Source organism: Parus major, chromosome 7 (genome assembly GCF_001522545.3).
Source record: "Parus major isolate Abel chromosome 7, Parus_major1.1, whole genome shotgun sequence".
In the NCBI taxonomy this organism is placed as follows: Eukaryota; Metazoa; Chordata; class Aves; order Passeriformes; family Paridae; genus Parus; species Parus major.
Genome location: NC_031776.1, coordinates 28,245,004 through 28,265,259, shown reverse-complemented (window position 1 = coordinate 28,265,259; position 20,256 = coordinate 28,245,004). Strand labels below are relative to the sequence as shown.

The following is a 20,256-nucleotide window of genomic DNA, read 5'->3' as shown; positions in this document are numbered from 1 at the left end:
AGCATTTATAAATGGTTGTGGTTCTGCACAGTGGTTCTGTATATCTGCAGCTGCTGGTGCTTAACAAGAAAGGTCTCATTCTTGAGACTTGTAGCTTGTTGCTGTAAGACACACTGAATGTCTGCTGGGTTGGGGTGATAATTATAACATTAACATCCCATATTTTAATGGTACTGATTCCCTGGTATTTGGGCAGTCCTGTCTGCTGGGAGGTGATAAAATCAGATACCTGCTTTTCAATCCTTTTCCAGCTCCTGGCAGCAGCCATCGCTCCCTAAGCAGCTCAAGTGCTGAGAAGAGGATGTCCAGCCCCGTCACCGCTCCCATGTACAGCTCATCCATGTCCGTGGGTGCTGAGGAGAGGATGCTGCACCCAGTGACAGATGGCACACTGGCTGGTGCCATGGAGAGCTCTTCTGTCCATGCTGAAGCTTCCAGCCCTCCAGAGCCATCTGAGCCAGCGCTGGTGGAGCAGGGCAGCCCAGCCAACGCCTCCACCAGCAGCGGGGCTTTCACGGGCTTTGCCACGGAGACGGTCTTCGTGCGTTCTGCCAAGATACCCACTTACTCTTCTTTCCAAAATGATCTCACAAGTAAGTTGATGTTTCCTGGAGTACATCTGGGGGGAATTCACATCGTCCTGTTTTTCAGTATGGTGTACATAAAGTTCTTGTTCATTACTGCATTCAATACCACCTGTGGGTTCACTCGGGGGATGTTTCCATCGAAGGACTCAAAACCAGACCCCACACAGATGGGGAACTATTCCAGAAATGGAGCCATAAACACTCCTGTTTTGGTGGCTGCATCACTTTTTTTTGTGTCCTAACTGGTTTATTTTGGGTGATGCTTTCAGAAGATTTTTGGGATGACCTAAGTCAGTTGTAGAATTAAAACAAATTTTCAATACTATATTTTATTTTTTTAAAGTTGGCCGAACTTAGCTGTACATTCTGAAATTGGTATTATAAGATTGACTGCACCTTTTATGCTAAATAATCTGAATTTTTTGCAGGCTGATGTGCTGTTCATTTAGGTTTTCCTGGCTGCAAAGTTTTGAATCACTGGGTTCAGGATAAGCTGCAAATTAACATAATGTAATAATTTCATCCTGCAGAGTCATGAAGTTCACTGTGTCTAAAAAGAAATTGACTGAACAAGATGGATATTCTGTAGATGGGAATGGAGGAAAGAGGGAGAGGAAATGAGTTTTTTAAACAAGAGTGATAAAAAGAAGAATTGGGTTTTCCTGCTTAGCTTACCACAAATATCACAGAATGCTAAGAGCTCGATCACTTTAGGAAAGCAGTATGTGAAGAAGTGATTTGGAAACCTACACATTTCATGGGAGTCTTGTGTTTGTCAGGTTTCACCATTTTAGAATCAATTAAGGAGTGGATAAGACTCCTAATCCCATAACCATGCTTGAATGGTGCGTGAAATTTTTAGAAAATCATGATGGACAGGTTCACAGACAAGAACATCTTATTTAGCAAACAGTTTTAATATAACTTCAAAATGCTTTCAGATTACTTTGTCTTTCTACTGTTTTTTGTCCTTTTACTCCAGACCTTTCAGGTAGTGGTCAGCCACTCAGTAGCATCGATGCTGAGAAAAGGACCTCGGTTTCTCACACAGATGGCACATACATTTCAACCACGTATACCAGAGGAGGAGAAAGGACCCTGCTGTCTATCTCCAACAGCAGCACCTCTGCTGATTCCTCTGAAAGTTCCACCTCTTTTTCTGAAATTTCCAGCCCTTTTGATGCTTCACAATCCTCTGTGGCTCACGACAGGCAGACCAATGCATCAAACAGCAGCAGTTTTGTTGAACCATCTACGGAGCCGTTGCTGGTGCACCCTTCCAAACCGTCGACATCTGATTCTATGGGCAGCATAGAAAACACAACTCTGTCCAACACTGACTCTCAGTTGTTGACCACTGATGGATCATCTCTGTCTTCATCAGCATTTCCAGCCTCTTCCTCACTGTCATCACTGCAGCACTCGCTGTCATCAACACCACCACCAACTCATCTGTTTACACTGTCAGAATCACCTGAGCCACGCTCGCCCTCTGTGATGGCATCTTCGCCCCCTCTGCAGCCTTTGTCATCCTCCTTGTCCACTTCCTCCTTGCCCTCCCCATCTCACTCATTAGCATCTTTATTGCCTGTGTTTTCATCACCCTCATCCATCTCGCAGTCCAGCGAGAGCGATCAAGCAAGCACCACTGTGGCTACGAGTGTGGTCAGGCAGGTGCCCTCCACAGCCACCACAGCCAGGAGCTCACCCAGAGAGACCAACAAGCCCAGTGTCACACACCACCCCCAAAAGGGCACCACTTTCACTCCCACCAGGTCACCTCTCCCTACAGCACCCATGGAGCTGCTCGGTGGACGCATCGTGTCTGTGTCCTCTCCTGTGACGATAACAGAGACTGCCTTGCCTGGAGATGCCACCACCCAAAGGGACAGCTTTGGGAAGGCAACACCTCTGCCCACCACAGCCAGTGTTGCTCCACAGGCTGGTGCAACAGACACACCCCTCAGTCCCTCACCAACTGCGACAAATCACAGCAGCATTATCCCTGCAGTGGCTGTGACCACGCTGAAACCTCCTATGCTGACAACGCCGGCTGGTCGCCGACCCACCCCAGATGAGACCAGCACCGTGAAGGACCACAGGGCCCAGACACCCCCTGCCACCAAACACAGCTATACCACTGGTAAAAGCACAGAAGCCATGGATCCCACCACTTCAAAGCCTGGTGAAGTCACTGAGGAAAACCTCCATGTTACGAGTCCTTCTGAAGCCACTCCAACCACCAAGACCACTTTGAGCATTGCAACTACTTTGGCTGCTACCAAACCAACCACTGTTCCTCCGACGAGCAGCACGGCAGGGCTGAGGACATCACCTCCAGCAACAGGTAACGTGAACAATGGCTCTCACCAGTGGTGGGGCCAGGAACAAGCAGGGCAGGAATACCTGGGTCCCACTTTAAGAGTTTTCAAAGAGCTGTGTGTGCGTGTATGTATGACAAGTCTGTTGTCAGCAGGGTTTGAGGGCAATAACTCATCTCTGTGCTGGTTTTTTTAAGCTAAGGGTTTAGCAATCAAGTTGAATGGCTGAAATAAGGGTGAGCACTTTGGTGAACATTTCTGATAGAAAGATTAGGCTGACATTTGACAGTTTCAAGAAAATAAAGCTGCTTTGCCTTACAGGTAAACACAGAATGCACTTTATATTTGTTGATAGGTTAACAATCAATAATAATTGATACCTGCCTTATTAATGAGAAAGTACACTTGGCCAGCACTTGGTATTTGTGTTGAAACTGCTTCTCATATCACAGCCTGTTTTCTCCCCATCTCACTAAATATTAATTTTCTACTTAGGGGCCTGATGCCTCTTCTGGTAGGCTATTTACCATAGTCTTGCTGAGTATGTTACAGTAATTTATTACCACTGCCAGTCTCCTTATCTTCTCAAGTAAATACATTTGCTGAAGTCTTATATGAAAGGAAATTGGCTTTGTGTTTGAAGTTCAGAGCACAGCTATCATGCCACTGTAGGATATTGTGTGTGCTAAAGGCATTAATCTCAGTGGAATATTTGCAATAATATATATTCTGTCCAACAATTAAGTATTTAAAGGTTACTTCTCATGCTGATTGCTTTTAGTTATAGCTATTGCTTCATGCAAAAAAGAAATTACTGGAATTAATGTTTTTTAATTGAATAATGAAGATAATGTATCCTGGTTAGCAACTGATTCACACTTTTGCCAAAATATTCTTTCCTTTGAAAACTGAGATTTGCCATTTACCAGAATGTAAAAGATCCTTCTGTGGTCTTGGACGTGGTAGTTTGTACATGGGTAATCACTGCCCTGAGAGAAGCTGCCCTGGTCTGTGCTGTATGAAGCACAAAGTGAAGGATGGCAAAGTGAAAGCCATGGTTTTAAATCATACCCACTCATTTCTGGCTGCATAGATTAGAGTCACCAAATCTGCTTCTCACTGGTGCTGAGGTAGCTGTGCCAGGCTAGCCCAGGCATGAGATTGCATCAAATGGCATATCCCAGTGCAGAGTTTGGCTCGGGGCTGTCAGGTCTGTGTGCTGCCATGGGGTATTGCAGTGCCACCAGAAATGCTCACATGGCTTTGGCTCTTGTGCCTGGTGCTTTAACCACAGAGCCTGTCCTTCCTGCCTCTGCTGCAGCACTCAGCAGCAGCCACAGGACAGCTGCATATGGTGTGTAAAATATCTTGCTAATCTCATAGAGCCTTGACACTGACAAGTCCACAGCCCTGCCTGTGGTCTGCCCTTGTGGGTGTGTGTGATGTGTGCTTGTGCTCATGTGAATCAGAGATGCAGCAAGAGGATTTTTTTTGACCAGGACATCTTTTTGCCTTTTTTTAAGAGGAAATATTGGATATATTCTTCAGAATTTGCAGTTGGAGTTGTGTAATCGGTGAAGCATCTGAGATTACAGTCCTTAATCCCCTGAAACACCATATTATCTCAGTGGTGTCAGCTCCCCAAGCTCTTGGCATCCAGCAGGAAGGGCCCTGTGAGTGATGGCACAGGCAGGAATCACTGCTGTGACCATCCCCAGCCTGGCACAGAGGAGCTCTGGAAAAAGGAGGTGACTGCAGCCAGGACTGCCTTCACCATTACTGGGTAATCTACAGACTGGATCAGTGCTCAAGCACCACCTTTGGAGCAGAGAAACAGGGCTTGGATGAAAAGGGCAGGACTTTGGTGAAGCAGTCCATGCTCACTTGTCTAGCTTGGGCTGTTGAGATTCCTTCTTTGGGATTCTCATGCAAAAACTGTTGGGTTGTTTGTCTCTGGAAAGTACCCTGAGATCTTCTGAGGAGCAGTTCTGTAGATAAGTTGGATGTTCACATTAGCATGGATCCATGCTGGACCCCAAGGGTTTGTGAATGAATATTCAAGTGGTTTATATTTATTCTTTCAGCTCCAACAGAATAATTAGGATCAGCATAAATAGTAAGTGCAAATGATGCAGTGAAGCATCTGATAATGCTCAAGGAGTCACAGATGGGGAGCCAAGTTCATCTCTTTTAGCCCAACAGTTGATGATTTTTATGATTCTGTAAGTATAATCTGGGGTTTTTTTTGGTTTTTTTTTCCTTTTTTTTGCTTTTGTAGAGGTGGATAAATGTCTTTCCAACCCTTGTCCTGCGCTGGCCACCTGCAACAACACCCATGGCTCCTATATCTGTCAGTGTCCTCTTGGATATGAGCTGGAAAAAGGAAAGTGCAATTTAGGTAAGAAAACAAAAGTGAAAACCAGGGATGGAAATAATTATCTTTAATCATCTAAAATAAATTGACTTAGGCTCAAACGAGTTCAGGAGCTTGATGTTCCTCCCAACCACCACTTTTATCGGAGCCTTTTAGTGTTTATACAAGTGTGATGTCTAATGCCTGTCGTGTTGGGCTGCCTGGGGAGCAGGCAGAGATATCTGAGTGCTTCTTAAAAATGCAGCAATGCAGAGGTGGGCTCAGGCTTGGTAGTAAGGACAGATGTGCCCCTTCTGTTCCTGATGTGCTTTAGAACTCCCAAAAAGCATCCAGCAGCTTATCAGCCCTGCAGACTCCTGTGAAGGCACTTGGCTTGGGAGAAGTGAGTGGGGCTGTTGTGTAACCTGGCTTCAGTGGGATCAGCCATGTGTGGAAAGTTAAGCAGCCGTGAAAGTCTTTGTAGGATCAGGGTCTTGTTTCATACCTTTAGCATTTTTTGATCAGCACAGTTATTAGCTGGAACTCAGGTTCTGACCCCTTCCTTTTTGTTAGAGGACTCTCAGTCTCGAAGACTTACAATATCCCATTGTAAAGGGGAATTTGTTTTCATGGATTTTCTTCTGACCCTTAATCAATGAGGATTAGAGGCATGGAAATTTTGCTGAGGAAACATGGGTGAGGTGTCCCTGAATAGTGTTTTGAAACATTTTTTTTGAGTTGGGATATGTCAGCTTCTAATTTAGAGACTTGTTTTGATTATGCCTTGAACTGGGATGTGGGCAGATTATATAAACACTGTGAAGGTGATTCTCATCATAATTTTTGCCTGCAGTTGTTACATTAGTGATGTGTGATGTATGATTTGTGGTGAAGATAGGTTGAGTGGATGGGAAAGAATTGGAGACTTTATAATGTTATCTGCAACTGTATTTGTTTTTCTGGTGGAACATAAAGCTGGAGTTCTGAGTTCTCATTTCCACTGAGTATCTCATGACACTTAATACAAGATTTAGGGGTATTATCTCTGCAAGTCTGGACAATTCAGATTATTGCATTCTGTTGCTGTGAATCAAATATGAATCTAAGCACAGAAAAATGCATCTTTTGGACCTCTTTTCAAATGTCATTGCTCATTCTCTCCAGCAGTTTAAAAAGTGAAAATGTCCTTTCTACAGTGCTTTCTTTTGACTTGCTGATTTGATTTCCTTCCATTGCAGGGAGGAGTAAGAGATTTGACATGTTTACCCCAAATTATCATAAATTGCTTTGCTACCTGACATTGTCTTCTTACTAAATTTACCCATCTCTGGATCTATTTAAGTTAGTCTGTGCTTCTGCATGAAATGTATGAACACAGAAGTGAAATGCTGTCTGTTCAGCAGCACTGAGCTCTGGAATTTGACTGGGACTGTGGGAACATTGCAGCAACCCTTGTGAAAAAAACCCAAGGCTGTGGCTTTGCTTTACTGGGGCAATGACTCTCAGATCTAAATTTTCTGTATGCCTTGTAAAGGGATTTTCCATGCAAACAGCCCCCTCATGTAAAGCAGATGAAAGCACATCTATGCATGGCACAAAGATGTGTTCCAACTAACTTGTCTTATTCTTCTTTTTAGTGAGAGTATTTATTGGCCAGGTTCCCCTGAAACTTAATATCACCCATGGGAAGTACACAGAGCTCTTCCACATTGAGAAGGAGATTCTGGAGATGGTGAGTGTCCTTGCTGGGGCTTTGGCAGTGCTGATGGGACAAGTCCCCTTCACTTCTCTAATGGCTGTCACATTTCCCAGCCATTCAGTTGCAGCCATGTGGCTCTTGGTCAGCTGAGAGCCAGTGCTGGACAGGCTGTTGGCTTCCCCATGGGCTGTGGCATCAATAGGTCCAAAAAGACCCATGGGCTGGGGGTGGGTACATCCCTGTGCAGTTCTTATCCATTTCACTGCATGCACAAGTTCATCCTGTTAGTGGTTCCTGGGCTGGGTGCACTTCATTCCAGCTCTTTGGAGCAGGTGACTGGGGGATGCTGCCAAAGGAAGGGGGTGCTGGGTGGAGTCACTGTGATGCTGCCTGCACAGCTTGTGCTGGGGAGTAAACACAAACAACTGCACAGATCCAGGGTCAGGGAAGATCTGCAATCTCCAAGGGTGCTGCTTGGAGGTCGGCCTTGCATGGGCTCTCTCCCTGCTGACATCTGGCTCATCCCTGGTCTTTGTGGTCATTACACAGCAGGGCCACAGGCAGATGCTCATGTCAAAATCCCTGGGGCTTAGTTCTGGTCCAAGGCTGTGCAATGGTGACTTTGTCCACCTCTTACTGGCAACAGAGCAGTGAATCTCTCTTACAGAGCAGATGAACTTCTGGGGTGCTCAGAGCCCCCTTGGGCTCAGCAGGCATCTCTGGGAAACACAGGGGATGGTGTGACTGACCCAGAAGGACTGTCCCCTGCTACATCCCATGGGGCTGCCTCCTTCCATCATCCCCTGGGGCACTAACAGCTGCTCTCTCCCTCCTTGCAGCTCAATGCATCGCTGTCAGGCTTGCCAGGATACCACCACTCCACAGTTAAGGCAAGCAGGTAAGGTTAAGGCTCCTAGAGGAAGAATGGGAAACTTGAGCATTTGGGATCTTCAGCTTGAGATCCACACTCTCCATTTTGAGTCAGTGCTGGGCTTGATACAATGCAGCTGGCAGTGGTACAGGGTGAGAGGAATGCCTGACAAGCTGCCCAGGCTCACCTAGTACTCTCCTCCTGACCTGAGCAGCTTTGGGGATGGGCTGCCCAGGAGGGATTTATGGCTGGTTCCAAAGTGAGCTACCAGCATCCCTTCCAGCTCCATATTCTCCTCTCTGTGTATTGATTAGTCCTGGTCTTAAGGTCTGTTGCAGTGGGTGGCTCTTGCAGTGTGTGTGTGTAGTGCTGTGTCTGCGATAAGCATCTCTTGTGTTAATAGCAGTCCCGTGTATAAGGTGATAATGATGACATCAGACTGACCTGTGATACTCAGGGCTGTTTTGTTTTGTCTTGTTTTTTGTTAGGGAGGCAAATTTTGTGCATGTTTCAGTGCAATCCACGTTCTCTTTAGCATCCAACGTGACTTTCTTCGATGTTATCGGCAGCGTGAAAAGCTACATTCGAGCTTGCAAATCCCCCACTGAAGCCTGTCAGTTCATCTCCAGCCTGAAATCACTCCACAGAGGTAAATCTGGAAGGACTGTGGCAGGAGAGGAAAGGGATGTTTTATTTGGCTCCTTTTATGAAAGGGGAGAACCTTCTGTCATTTGGAAAAATCCATCTGAATCTTTTTATCTCACTTAAATGGGAGTCATCTTAAGAACCTCCCAGCACAAAAGGGATGCAGATACCAAAGCCTTATCTTTGCCACATGTGTGAGAATTCTGCCTCTGTGAAAATACTGTGCAGCACAGGATTAGAGACATTGTAGGGCTGCCTTTCATCTCTGGGATGTGACACTGGGCCCAGCCAGATCAAAAACCTGTAAGTCTTAATTTCACACACACTGCCAGGAGCCAGGGAAATGGTGTGAAAGCCAAGAGACAAAACCCTGCCAGTGAACTCAATTAGGGCTGCTGGAGGCTGCATGGTGAGCTCTGCCCTCCTGCCTGCTCAGTTTCAGTGTTGCAGGTTGTAAAATGGTTCACAATTAAGACCTTTTGATTTCTGTACTGAATCCTCTGCCTGCCCAAGGGAAATGTGGATACAGCAAAGGAAGATGTGGAGAAGGACACCCATGTTGTGTGTGACCTTCTCCAGGTGGACTCCAATGCTGTCCCCTGGCATCTCCCAGTTCTCATTTCCTCAGGGAGTGATAGAGGAGATTTACCTGTGAGAGGTTCCTCAGGATCCCTGCAAGAGTTTCCTGCAAGGAAACTGCTGCACATGGCATTATGTGACTTTGGGGTTCAAGGCTTTAAGGTTTGGCCTCAAGGGGGATGGAGGCTGGCAACACTTAGCCTGGGTTTATTGGGAAATCCCCTGTATCATTTTGGCAAAGTAAGCATGCAGATGAGAAGTTTAGTGTGTGCTTTCATTGCAATGTGTTGTATTTTAAAGCCATACTCTGCCCATGGATTGCTTTAAATTATTTGGGTAAACCTGCTCCGATTATACCTACCTATTTCCTCTGATACAGTGCATCTGTAAAGTCAGCTCCTGATTTGAAATAAGCAGAGTAAGAAATAAATTATATTCTCGTGTAAGTACCTAGAAGAAAAGATGTCAGATTAAAAAAAAAACAAACCAACAACCCTAGCAAGGAGAGGTTTATAAATGCAGACTGCCAAATGAGTGACATATTTTCCATAAAATCATATTTTTCACGAATATTTATTCATTCCATTTAGTCTGACTTCCCAGTAAACAATATAAATTTGATGTCACAATTTCCATCCACAGTTTTGATGAATGCTCTTTGTTACAAGTCTGACCTTCTGAATTAAAACACTGCTTCAAAGTAATGTAAATGAAAGTACAGATTTTTTGTAAAAAAAATTTTGTTTGAAAAATGACAAAATCCAGTGCTTAATACTGAAATGGAAAAGAATTGGTTTGGTCTAAGCAAAATGTTTTGCTTGATATAAACTTAAAATTTGATTTGTTGAACTGTGTCAGGGGATGAATGTGTTTGAGCTTGAGCCAAACCAGGTTTCTCTTTTTCATTTCCCCTTCTGCTTCTGAACTGAAACATTTATTATTCACCCCCTCTATCTGCCTGTACAAATGATGGTAGATACACAAGAAACAGTGATATAGCGTAATGTTGATTCCCTCCTAATGGAAAAAATATTACAAAAAAAAAAATAATAATAAAAAAATTAAAGCAGCACATCAGCTGAATGGGCTGCCCAGGTAAAGCAGAAGTGCATAAAGGTGGGTTCAGGGAGAACCATGCTGATGTTGGCCACCTCTTCCCAACAGCTGGCAGCTTGTGCAGACAGAAAGACCCTGAATGTGACAAGGAAACTTCAGAATGCACCGACTTTGATGGAATTGCTCTCTGCCAGTGCAAAAGTGGGTACTTCAAATACAACAAGATGGACCACTCCTGCAGAGGTATTGTTCTTTATGTGGTGTATTTTGCCTGAATTTTCCTCAAAGCTTTAGTTCCAGTGGAAATGAGTGTGTGCATATATACTGTGCATGCAAAACCCTCAATATTATGAATAAATATTAGCAGCTCAAGTTTCTTTTATTTAGTTAGGGGGCTTTTCAGCAGACACTGAAGACACAGTCTCTCTCTAGGAATAATATTATCTCTTTCTGGAGCATGCTGTGTGTCACAGTGATTGAGGAGAGGGAGAAAGGGGCCTGGCTGCTTTGGGCTCCAGTTCAGTGGCACACAGCAGAGATGACGTGTGTCTGCCTGTTTTGATTTTGTCTGAACTCTCAGTGAACTCAGGGGAAGTGCTTTAAACTCAAAAGCTTATATTAATACATCATCTGTATTTTAAAAAATTGTATCTGAAAGTGACTATGAATTTATTTTTCGGCTGGGTTCCAAATAGAAATTTTAAGCTTAAAGATTGCATTATTTTTTAGCTACTTCTAGGATCAACAAATCTGGTTTTGCTGCATTTTAAACAAAGTCTTTACATGCAAGCATTCAAAATGACTTCTGGAGGATCAGGATATCCATTCCCTAGTTTGTGGTTGCTGTAAGGCTTCTTAAGAAATGCAGTTTTCTGATGACATATCAATAACAATTGCAGTAGTGGAAATATATTGCTTCTGGCACTGCCTGCTGGGTTGCTCTTGAAACAGGAGGAGATGTTTTGTTGGTTCCAAATCTGAGAGTGAGAAAAATGTGCCTGGAAATAACACGTGTGCTACAGACACTGGGAGGGACAGCTCAGAGATGGGCATCTCTGCATGCCAGGTCATGGCCCTGCCTCTCCTTCTCTCTGTGGCTCCTTTGTGACAAAACCTTCGCTCTCCCCTGTCCCCTGTCCTCTCTCCCCTTCCTTCCTCCTCCCCTCCCCTCCCTCATTCATCTGGTATGTTGAAGGAAGGATTTCTTTTGGGAAATATTGAGCATCTCCACCTACCTGAGAGGGGCTTATGTAGTGAGTGAGAAACTGAGTTGAAACTCGGGAAGTTTTTGCCCAATTCTTGTTCCATCATGGACAGTGGAGGCCCAGGGAAAGTTACTTCTTTTGTCTTGTTCATGTCTCTTGCCAAGCAGTGAAGATAAATACCTGAAAGGCTGTGAGGCACTTGGATGTGATGGTTGCAGAGGGCTAAGGGGTCTAAGACCTCCTACATGTGAAGACCTCCACACTTATGAACCTTGTTTGCTTCCTTTTGGAAAATATAAGAACCTTATCTGTAAACAGTGAGATCTCAATTCCATCTTCATCTCACTGCTGTCAGTAGGAGACACCTTGCTGATCAGCTTGAGAGTGTCTGAGGGATGGGGCTGATGTTGGATTTAGGCTGTGGTGCAGAAGCATGAGGGCAGCACTGACTTCATGGTGCCACTCTCTGACAAGATGCCAGGTTTGCATTATCACTTGTGCCCATCTGGGCAAGCCAGGAGGTTGGGATTTTTAAAGGCTTTTCCAAAAGCCAAGCTATGGCCTCCTTTTGATATTTAGGGCTATTTTGCTGATAAATATAGCATACAATATACCAGCCTCTTTGAAAATCTCTGCCCTTTTGGTCCCTAAACAGGAACCGAGGTCTCGTGAGCATCCGACCCTCATTGTGGGCTGTGAAAATGTGGTGTAGTAGCTCCAATTATAGTATTTGCAAGGAGGGAAGTGGCTATTGTGCTGCCCTGTCCGGTCTCCCCCGTGGGAAGGTTGAGAGAATTGGCTGCCCTGAGCCACAGGATTTGTTCTCCTTGTAGCATCTGTCCTCAGGAACATGCCTGGGAAAGCATGCCATGGGCCAGGGAAGGGTTGAGTCTCTGAGCCACAGGAGCTCCCACATGTTGGCCAGGGCACCTCTTGCTGTGCTGTTCAGTGTCTCTGGGTCACTGCTGATTTTCAACCTCCTCAGTATCTTCAGGGCTATTTCAGTAACAGAGCAACAAACCCAATGTGCCAGCTTTTCAAGGGCATGCTATTTTTACTAGTACAGAGTGTTTCTGGAGTGAAGCAAAGAGCAGCAAAGCAGGTTTCCAAAGAGACCCCTGAGTGTCTTTTGGGAAGGCAAAGGCAGAGGAACCCTGGGTTGAAGAGCACAGCTCAATAGCTTTGCTTGGCCCCTGACACTCTGGCCTGTCCTCTGTTCCCTACTTGGAATCTTGCCAAGTGAGTATGGCAGTGAGAGCTCTCCTGGGAATGTGTTCAAAGGAGCAGGAAAGATGCCAAAGGAGAAAGCAAAGTGGCAGGAAAAGACACAGGGAGGAGAGGAAAATACATAAGCACCAAGTTTTTAAGTAAAACAGAGAAATGCATATTCAGGATCTTGCTTTTCCTCTTTTCTGCTCCTATATGCTCCTGACCTGAGAGCTGCGTGCCAGCGAGGTCCCAGGGCTGCTCCTGCCCGTGGCACAGCTCCAGCTTTGAAACTGCTCAAGTGCATGTGCCTCACACACATCACTGGGCTAGGGCTGAGCTTAGGGTGGGCTCCAGCAGCTGTTTTCCTGCTCCTGCAGGCCTTCCCAACATGCAGGTGCTGGGCTGGGGCTGGGGCTGGGATATGTGGGGACACAGCAGCTTGGATCCTTTGGGATTTGCTATCCTTGCCCTGGCTGTTTGTTGACTGAGGCTCTTAACTCTTTCACACTTAACCTCTGGTCTCTTCCTTTACTTCAAAAAAATCATCTTTGAGGGAGAATAATATAGCTAGTACAAAAATCATCACAGTGTGGTGCAGCAGTGGGGCTGTGTAATGAGCTCCACCTTCCCTGTCACCAGCTCTGGAGAAATAAATGGAATGAGGGAGGTGGTGAAGGGATTGTGGGGCTACATAGGGCAAAGAAAGGTGTGCAAGACCAGGGATTGTGAACATCAGCCTCCCCCATCCCATATCACTGGTGCCAGTTCCTACAGTGAGTCTGTGTCTACGACCACAGAAGTGATGTGAGTGCAGCACTCTTCTGTGTCCACACAATCTGAGGATGGGAGGTAGGCAGAAGATAGGAAATTTTGTTATCCCTGGGTTTCAATACCTATTTCTGGGAACTAGAAATCAAAAGGGTCAAAGAGAGCCTGTGAGTGTTCAGAGAAAAGCTGCAATAATTAGGGAGACTCAAAGATCTCAGTGGCCTTGGCTTTATTAAAAATAAAGGAGTGATTTAGTGGTGAGAAGGAGACATCTGATCATATAACTTTTTCCAATCTAATAAGTAAACATCCAAAGTCTGGAATTTGACACTGGGGTAATTCAGACCAGAAAGAAGGTGAATGTTTTTAATGGCTGAGGAAAATTAAGTTTGTGAGCTTCTGACCCAGTGCTGTGGTTGATTGTCACTGAAAATATTAAAATCAGTCTTGGGTGCTTCTCTAAAATGTAGCTTCAGTCCAACTATTTGATTTGAAACTGGAATTAAATTTAGGGAAATTTTGTGACAGTTTTAAGCAAATAGTGTTTGGGGGAAGGGAAATCCATGAGCATTTTTGTTTTCATTGAACAATTCCCTGTGGAATGTGCTACAGGGGTTTTCCAGACCCTCGGGTGATGTCTTGCAGACCCCCAAGGGCTCAGTCTGTGCTGGCCCTGGCTTGTCCCTCTGCCCAAAGTGGCCCTGTCTGTGTCACTGCTGCCCAGGCCTTTGAGTGAGCACCTTCACTGCCTCTGTGAAAGGCAGCAGGTCTGCCAGAGCTCTGCTGGGCTATTGCTGAGAAAAGCAGTGATCTTATGAGTAATTTAAACCTTATAGGTGTGTGCCCATCCCCTTTGCTGTTCATCAGAAGGGTAGTATCATTTCCTCAGATAATTTAGGGTAGCTGTCCATAATCATGGAAATTATTTTATTTTGAAGTGATGGTTCCAGTTTTTCACCGACATTTTTCACACAGCAGCTTTCTGGATTATTTAGACCTAATAAATTAAATTTCTGCTGTATAGTAAAATATGATTTAGCTGCAAATTTGAAAGATCAGAAAAGAAGGTGACATGAGAAAAAAAAACAACACCCTTGGCATACCACTTCAGGTTACCCTGTGTTTGCATAGCATCTTGTTGCAGTACTAACATTTAAAAGTAATTGATAACATGCACCAATGCTAAAGTAGCGGAGTTTAAATGGGCTTTCGAACTGAAAACTGGAGGCACTCGCAGCTTTTTAACATTGCTGTGTTGTGTGAAGCAGTACAAGCGTGCAGTGAGTTTTCATTTGGGCAGGAAGCAGCTCTGCTGGGAATTGCATTGCCAGCAGCCCTCCCTGTGCCAGGCTCCAAACTGGCTCGGCTTGGGAGCCCTGCAGTGGTCGCATCGAAGGCAGCGGGAGGAGGATTTAGGTGCACGGTGTTTTTCCCGAGGCAGGGGCCGTGCAGCCCCCACGGGAGCTCTGCCGTGTGTGCGCTCGGGTGTGCCCGGGGGTGCGGGAGGCGCGGCTGCCGTGGGAAGCGGCGCTGGGAAATCCCTCCCGGCTCCACTGCGCGGTGCTCACGGCCCTTCTCTCTGGTTTCAGCCTGTGAGGATGGATATAAGCTGGAAAACGAGACCTGTGTGAGGTATGTTCTGCCCTCCTCCTACCCCGCCATCCTTGCTCTGGTGACCTGTTGGCACAAGCGAGCTGCTCAATCTCCCTGTTGTTCTCTCTTCCCAGCTGCCCCTTTGGCTTGGGTGGATTCAACTGTGGAAACCGTGAGTACCAAATTTCATTCCTTTTATTTTCTACAGTGTCAGAAATAGGAGATTTGAAACTAGCAATTGCAAGTGACTGTGTCTAAAATGCAGTAGGTACACACTACTTTTTAGTGCTTTTTTTTTTTTTTTTTTTCTTCATTTTAAGTTGAAAGTAATTTTGTGGACCTTCTTTGACAAAGCTGACTTAATGTTATCTCCTAAGGAAAGGCAATCTCCTTTCTTTGTGTAGTCTGTCAGGATAGCACATAAAGTGGGCACTCTTGAGGCAAGAATTTGAAGGTTAATCCATCTGAGTTACCCTGATCTATCAGTGAAGGGAATCTATTCCTTAAGGAAACAAGAACTTGTTTCTATTTCACTTGAAAACTTAAGGCTATATTGCTTACGGGGTGGGGAGGGGGCAAGGTGGGAAATAAACAGTTAATCCCTTTGCATGGGGACTGTGGATTTGTTTAGGGTTTAAAACCACACTGCTGTTTCTCAGCCTCTGTCTCCCGTCTGCAGCGTACCAGCTCATCACGGTGGTGATTGCAGCTGCAGGAGGGGGATTGCTGCTGCTCATGGGCATTGCACTGATTGTCACCTGCTGCCGGTACGTACCGCTGCCAGCCCCCTTAAGGACTAAAACATAGGAGAGCTAAGGACCAAAACACAGGTGAAAACATAAGCAAGTGGGTTTATCAGAGATGCTGAAGTATCACATTGTGTTTTCATTTGGAGGATTTTTAATTTTCTTTTTTCCCCAGCAGCCATGCTAAACAATGGACTGGGTATCTCTAAAAGGTACATCAGAATATCATGTCCTCCAAGGATGGAGAGGCAGGGGAGTTCTTCTCATGCAGAGCTGTAAGGCTCTGAAGCCAGGAAGAAGACTCCAGAAGTTCGAGCTAAGTAGAAAAGAGCAGTTTAGGCAACAGGAGAGGTTACTTGCCTTTGCTCAAGTGGTGTTTGAGTATATTTAAGGCCATTTTCATTTACCATTACGGACAGCTCCTGCATGTGCTCTCACTCTGTGTGTCTCTCCCTCTCACACACTCACACTCACACACACCTTGTTCCCATACCAGCAGGTGGCTTTGGACAGGACATGCTTACCTAGGAAGCTCTTTTTGACATTTATGTAATCTGAAAAGGGATACCTTGAAGTAACACCTTCTCTCCACCATTCCAGTCCCCAAATCTAGGATTTCAAGCTCTGCGATGAATCCAGTTGAATACTGGCAGCTGGATTTGTCAGTAATATAGGCATGGCAGTGGTTTGGTTAGCACAGTGGTGTGTGCTCCTGTAATCCCATCATTTGAGCCAGGGGGATGCCAGCAAACCCCAGCCAGGACGTGAGGTAGCCCTGAGTGCAGATCTCCACAGGGATGGACTGATCATCTCATGAGTTCTGGCCTCTGGCAGCTTATGACTTCCTGAAGGATACTCTGCTTTGAGCTGAAGTGTCAACTGAAGTCCTCTCATACAATATTATAGTCCTGGAGGGACGTTTGGTGTCACTCAGGCCAGCTCCTTGCAGGTCTTCCTTCTTAGGAATTAACATAGGGCCTACAAGTGCACAATTAATAGCATGGGGGCTCCTATACTTTTTTCCTCAATTTTCAAATTTTTTTCATTGACCTTGGTGAACACACATGTTTTTAAAAGGCAAGGGGCATGGCTGGAACAAGCTGGAGCAGGAGGGGTTCAAACTGAATGTAGGGAAAAATTCTTTCACCGAGGGAACAGTAAGGTTGTGGAACAGGTTGCTTAGGGAGGTTTCCATGTAACTTTGGAGATTTCAAATCTCACCAGATAATGCCCTGAGTTGCATGATTTCATATCTGACTTGGCTTCAGAGCAGATGATTGGACTATAGTCCATCTAAGGTGATCTTTGTTCCCAGCCAAGATTCGTAGCATCAAGTAATGATCTCTCCTGAGATCATGTCAGAAGTGTATACACAATAGCAGGATAAGTTGTAAGTTTTCACTTTCCCTCATTCTTTTATAAACAGGAAGAATAAAAATGACATAAGTAAACTGATTTTCAAGAGTGGGGATTTCCAGATGTCACCTTATGCTGAATATCCGAAGAATCCCCGGGCACAGGAGTGGGGCAGAGAGACCATCGAGATGCAGGAGAATGGAAGCACCAAGAACCTGTTGCAGATGACAGATGTGTATTATTCGGTATCTATCCATAGCTTAACTTTTAACCCTTTGTGCCCCATACAGTAAAGAGATATTCCTTTATTTTTGGAAGTGCAGATCCCTTTCTACCTTTGCAAGGTAGAAGGGCAAAGTAAATGTCTTCCATGGGCAGTAAGGCATCAGGAGTCCTATGGGCTCTAGCTACCACCTGTGGTGAATATCACAAAGAGATGTCATTAGGAAGAATGCTTAGGCAATGCCTAGGAATATTTTGGTAAAAATGCATCAAAATCCCAATTATAGAGTAGAGAAGGACACTTAAAAGTTTTGGATAAACTGCTAAGGTTCCCTGTTTGCAGTTTTCTCCTGTCCACCCTCGCTGATGAAGTAGAAGGTTGAAACCTCTGTCTGGGAAACTTTGCCCCAAAATAGGAAGATGCTGGTTGCTGAGGACCCCTCTTTTCCACCATTCCTTCCTTCTCCTGGGTAGATAAGGAGCATCCCTTCAGCTCTGAGGGAATAAGGAGTAATAGGCTGTGTAGGGCACAGAGGCACAAGCACAAGATGTTATGTCATGGCTGGTACCATCTGCTGATGGCTGTACCCAGAGCTGTGGTGCTGCTGTACCATCTGTCACTCATTTTCAGCAATGTACTTAAGGTGTGTGTGGGTTACTCATGAGAGTGAAGGTCACAGGATTTCACCCAAATCACACATTCTGGACTCCTTGCTTTCCAGAGCAGAGAACAGGGAGCATTACTATTTTCCTGGCTTGTATTTTAAGTTTTTCAGTAAGCAAATTGACTGGGTTGCACAGCATGGAGTCAAATAATCCTCTTTCATGCTTCTACTAAGAATGAGATATTTGAAAATGCATTTCTTAATTTTTTTTAAAGACCTTCGTTATGCTGGGAACTAGAAAGGGAAACTTTTTTAACAAGCAGTAGCTGATGAGGGCTTTACATGAATCTGCTCTGTAACAGATTAAACCAAGAGGCTTCATGTTATTCACTGGGTGAAATGACTGTACAGTCTTGATTTTAGACATCAGTGTTCCTCCACCAAGTGTCCCCAGGAGATTTACTTAGTTACAAGAAGGGAAGAGAAAGGAAGGCCAGATCGTTTTGTATTTGATGTGTAATTCAAGGGCCTGTGTTGGGAGAGGAGGAACCTGTGGTAAATGGGGAGAGAAGTGCCCAGGTAATATTCAAAGCAGGAGAGTAATTTTGATTTTTCTAGAACTGTCTCCTTTAAGGATGGCTCTGGGACGATGTTGTTTAAATTAAATATTGACTGTGTACTTAGCCTGCACTTGGCAGAGTCAGGTAAACCTCAAGTCTGTTCATTGGCCAGATGTTGAAATTAGATTTCATCATAATGATCCCTTCAGGCAATACAACAAAAATTGTTCTAGATTATAGAGATCATTAGAGATCACATTGTTCCCTCTAGCTACTGAACCAACAGCAATTAGATGTGGTAAGGCTGTGCCTGAGGGAGGATTGAAGTGTGAGAATAAGACCCTTTTTATTTAATTTTTTTTTTTTTTTTTTTTGCTAATACAGCCAACTGGACTGAGAAATCCTGAACTGGAAAGAAATGGACTTTATCCTCCCTACACTGGTTTGCCTGGATCTCGACATTCATGCATCTACCCTGGACAATACAATCCATCCTTCATTAGTGATGAAACCAGAAGAAGAGACTATTTTTAACAGAAAGTGGAGAGGGAGTGGAAGATTGACACAGCTGTGTGGCCTTTAATCCCCAGGTAAAGCTGTCTCCTGGGTAGTTCAGGCCACATCAATCTTACTCTTCCCATTTAATAGGAAGGACTTTGAACTTCATGCTGAGCATTGCTGCCCTGAGGGACGGTCACAGTTGCTGAGCATCAGAGAGGAGGAGGAAGAGGAGGGAATGGCTCAAGAAGCACACCACTAAAAGACCCAGAGGGAAGCTAACACATGTACTCCTTATTCGTTCTTCGCTCTTTGCGCTACGTGGGCAAGCACGGATCAGTACAGGCAGATGAACTGTGCCCAGCACTCTGCATTGAATACCACTAGGGAGTGTCTTGTTTACAGATCTTGTTCACTGTTGACTGTGCTTGTCTTCCTCGCCAGCCTTCATGCAAAGATTCACTGTGCAGCTGCTTTTGGTTGGGCAAGTTTGTCCACTCCCTTTTAGACCACGACATGTGCTTTGTGCATGACAGGGAAGCTGGTTTGTCTTCTGGCCCTCACCTTCTTACTGCTAAAAGTTCTCCAGATTCCTGGGTCATTGTCAAAGCCCAGTGTCTGGCAGTATTGGCTGAATTCGTGGGTTGATTGTCTCCAAGGAGTGCAGGAAGGTTAGTCACGCCACTGCAATTTTAACAGAAAAAAGGCACAGTTGCTCCTCTGTGATGCTTTGAAAACCTTCTGTATATAAGGAATGTTGTTGTTTTGTCAACCAATGTTGTTCAGAAGCGATGCCACTACACACCATCATGGTGCTTCCATATGGGATCCTTTGGAGCTCTGTTTCCCTGCAAGAATTTAAATGCCTGTAGACACAGCAATACTATATTAAATAATTACTCACAGGGAAGAAGATGAGCTGTGAATTCAGAATGCTGTGAAGGAATCTGTGAAGGAGTAATTATTCTGTTGCCTTGGCTGGGCAGAGGAACTTAAATGTTTTCAAATCTCCACAGTCCACCTTGAATTTGTAGGAGCTGTGGAGGCTTTCAGTGCATTGGAAAAGAGGGCTTACTGCAGTGAATTGCATTTAAGGAAGAGAAAAACATGATGCTTGCAATCCTAACATAGCAGAGATCACTTATGTTGAAGTGTTTTTCTTTCTTCCGTCCTAGTTTCGAGTGATTCAGACCAGGCAAGTTTCCTCACCCAGGTGTGTTCATTAATATTAGCAGAAGCTGAGGAATGTAAGTTACTGCATTTCTCACCAAAGATCGGATTGAAACTCATGGGCTGTATTCTTACCTAAAGCGAGTGTTGAAAGAGATCTTACCAATCACAGAACCCTGTTGGGGTTGGCTTGGAAGGGATCTCACAGATCAT

The 20,256-nt window shown here is 44.9% G+C and overlaps 1 protein-coding gene across 3 annotated transcripts in view; it reads left to right on the top strand.

The window, feature by feature from the left end:
- HEG1 (heart development protein with EGF like domains 1) overlaps window positions 1-20,008 on the top strand; it is a 45,938-nt gene extending 25,930 nt beyond the window's left edge. For 2 of the 3 annotated variants that reach the window (XM_015635080.3, XM_033515942.1), the window contains exons 10-21: window positions 252-593; window positions 1,570-2,934; window positions 5,187-5,306; window positions 6,899-6,993; window positions 7,800-7,858; window positions 8,320-8,480; window positions 10,220-10,354; window positions 14,883-14,925; window positions 15,021-15,058; window positions 15,566-15,653; window positions 17,059-17,233; window positions 18,760-20,008. In XM_015635080.3, coding sequence (XP_015490566.1) covers window positions 252-593; window positions 1,570-2,934; window positions 5,187-5,306; window positions 6,899-6,993; window positions 7,800-7,858; window positions 8,320-8,480; window positions 10,220-10,354; window positions 14,883-14,925; window positions 15,021-15,058; window positions 15,566-15,653; window positions 17,059-17,233; window positions 18,760-18,909 — 2,771 coding nt within the window. In that variant the 3' untranslated portion in view covers window positions 18,910-20,008. The remainder of the gene's footprint in view (window positions 1-251; window positions 594-1,569; window positions 2,935-5,186; window positions 5,307-6,898; window positions 6,994-7,799; window positions 7,859-8,319; window positions 8,481-10,219; window positions 10,355-14,882; window positions 14,926-15,020; window positions 15,059-15,565; window positions 15,654-17,058; window positions 17,234-18,759) is intronic. The other variant, XM_033515943.1, reaches the window with a different exon arrangement.
- Window positions 20,009-20,256: the final 248 nt, after the last annotated feature.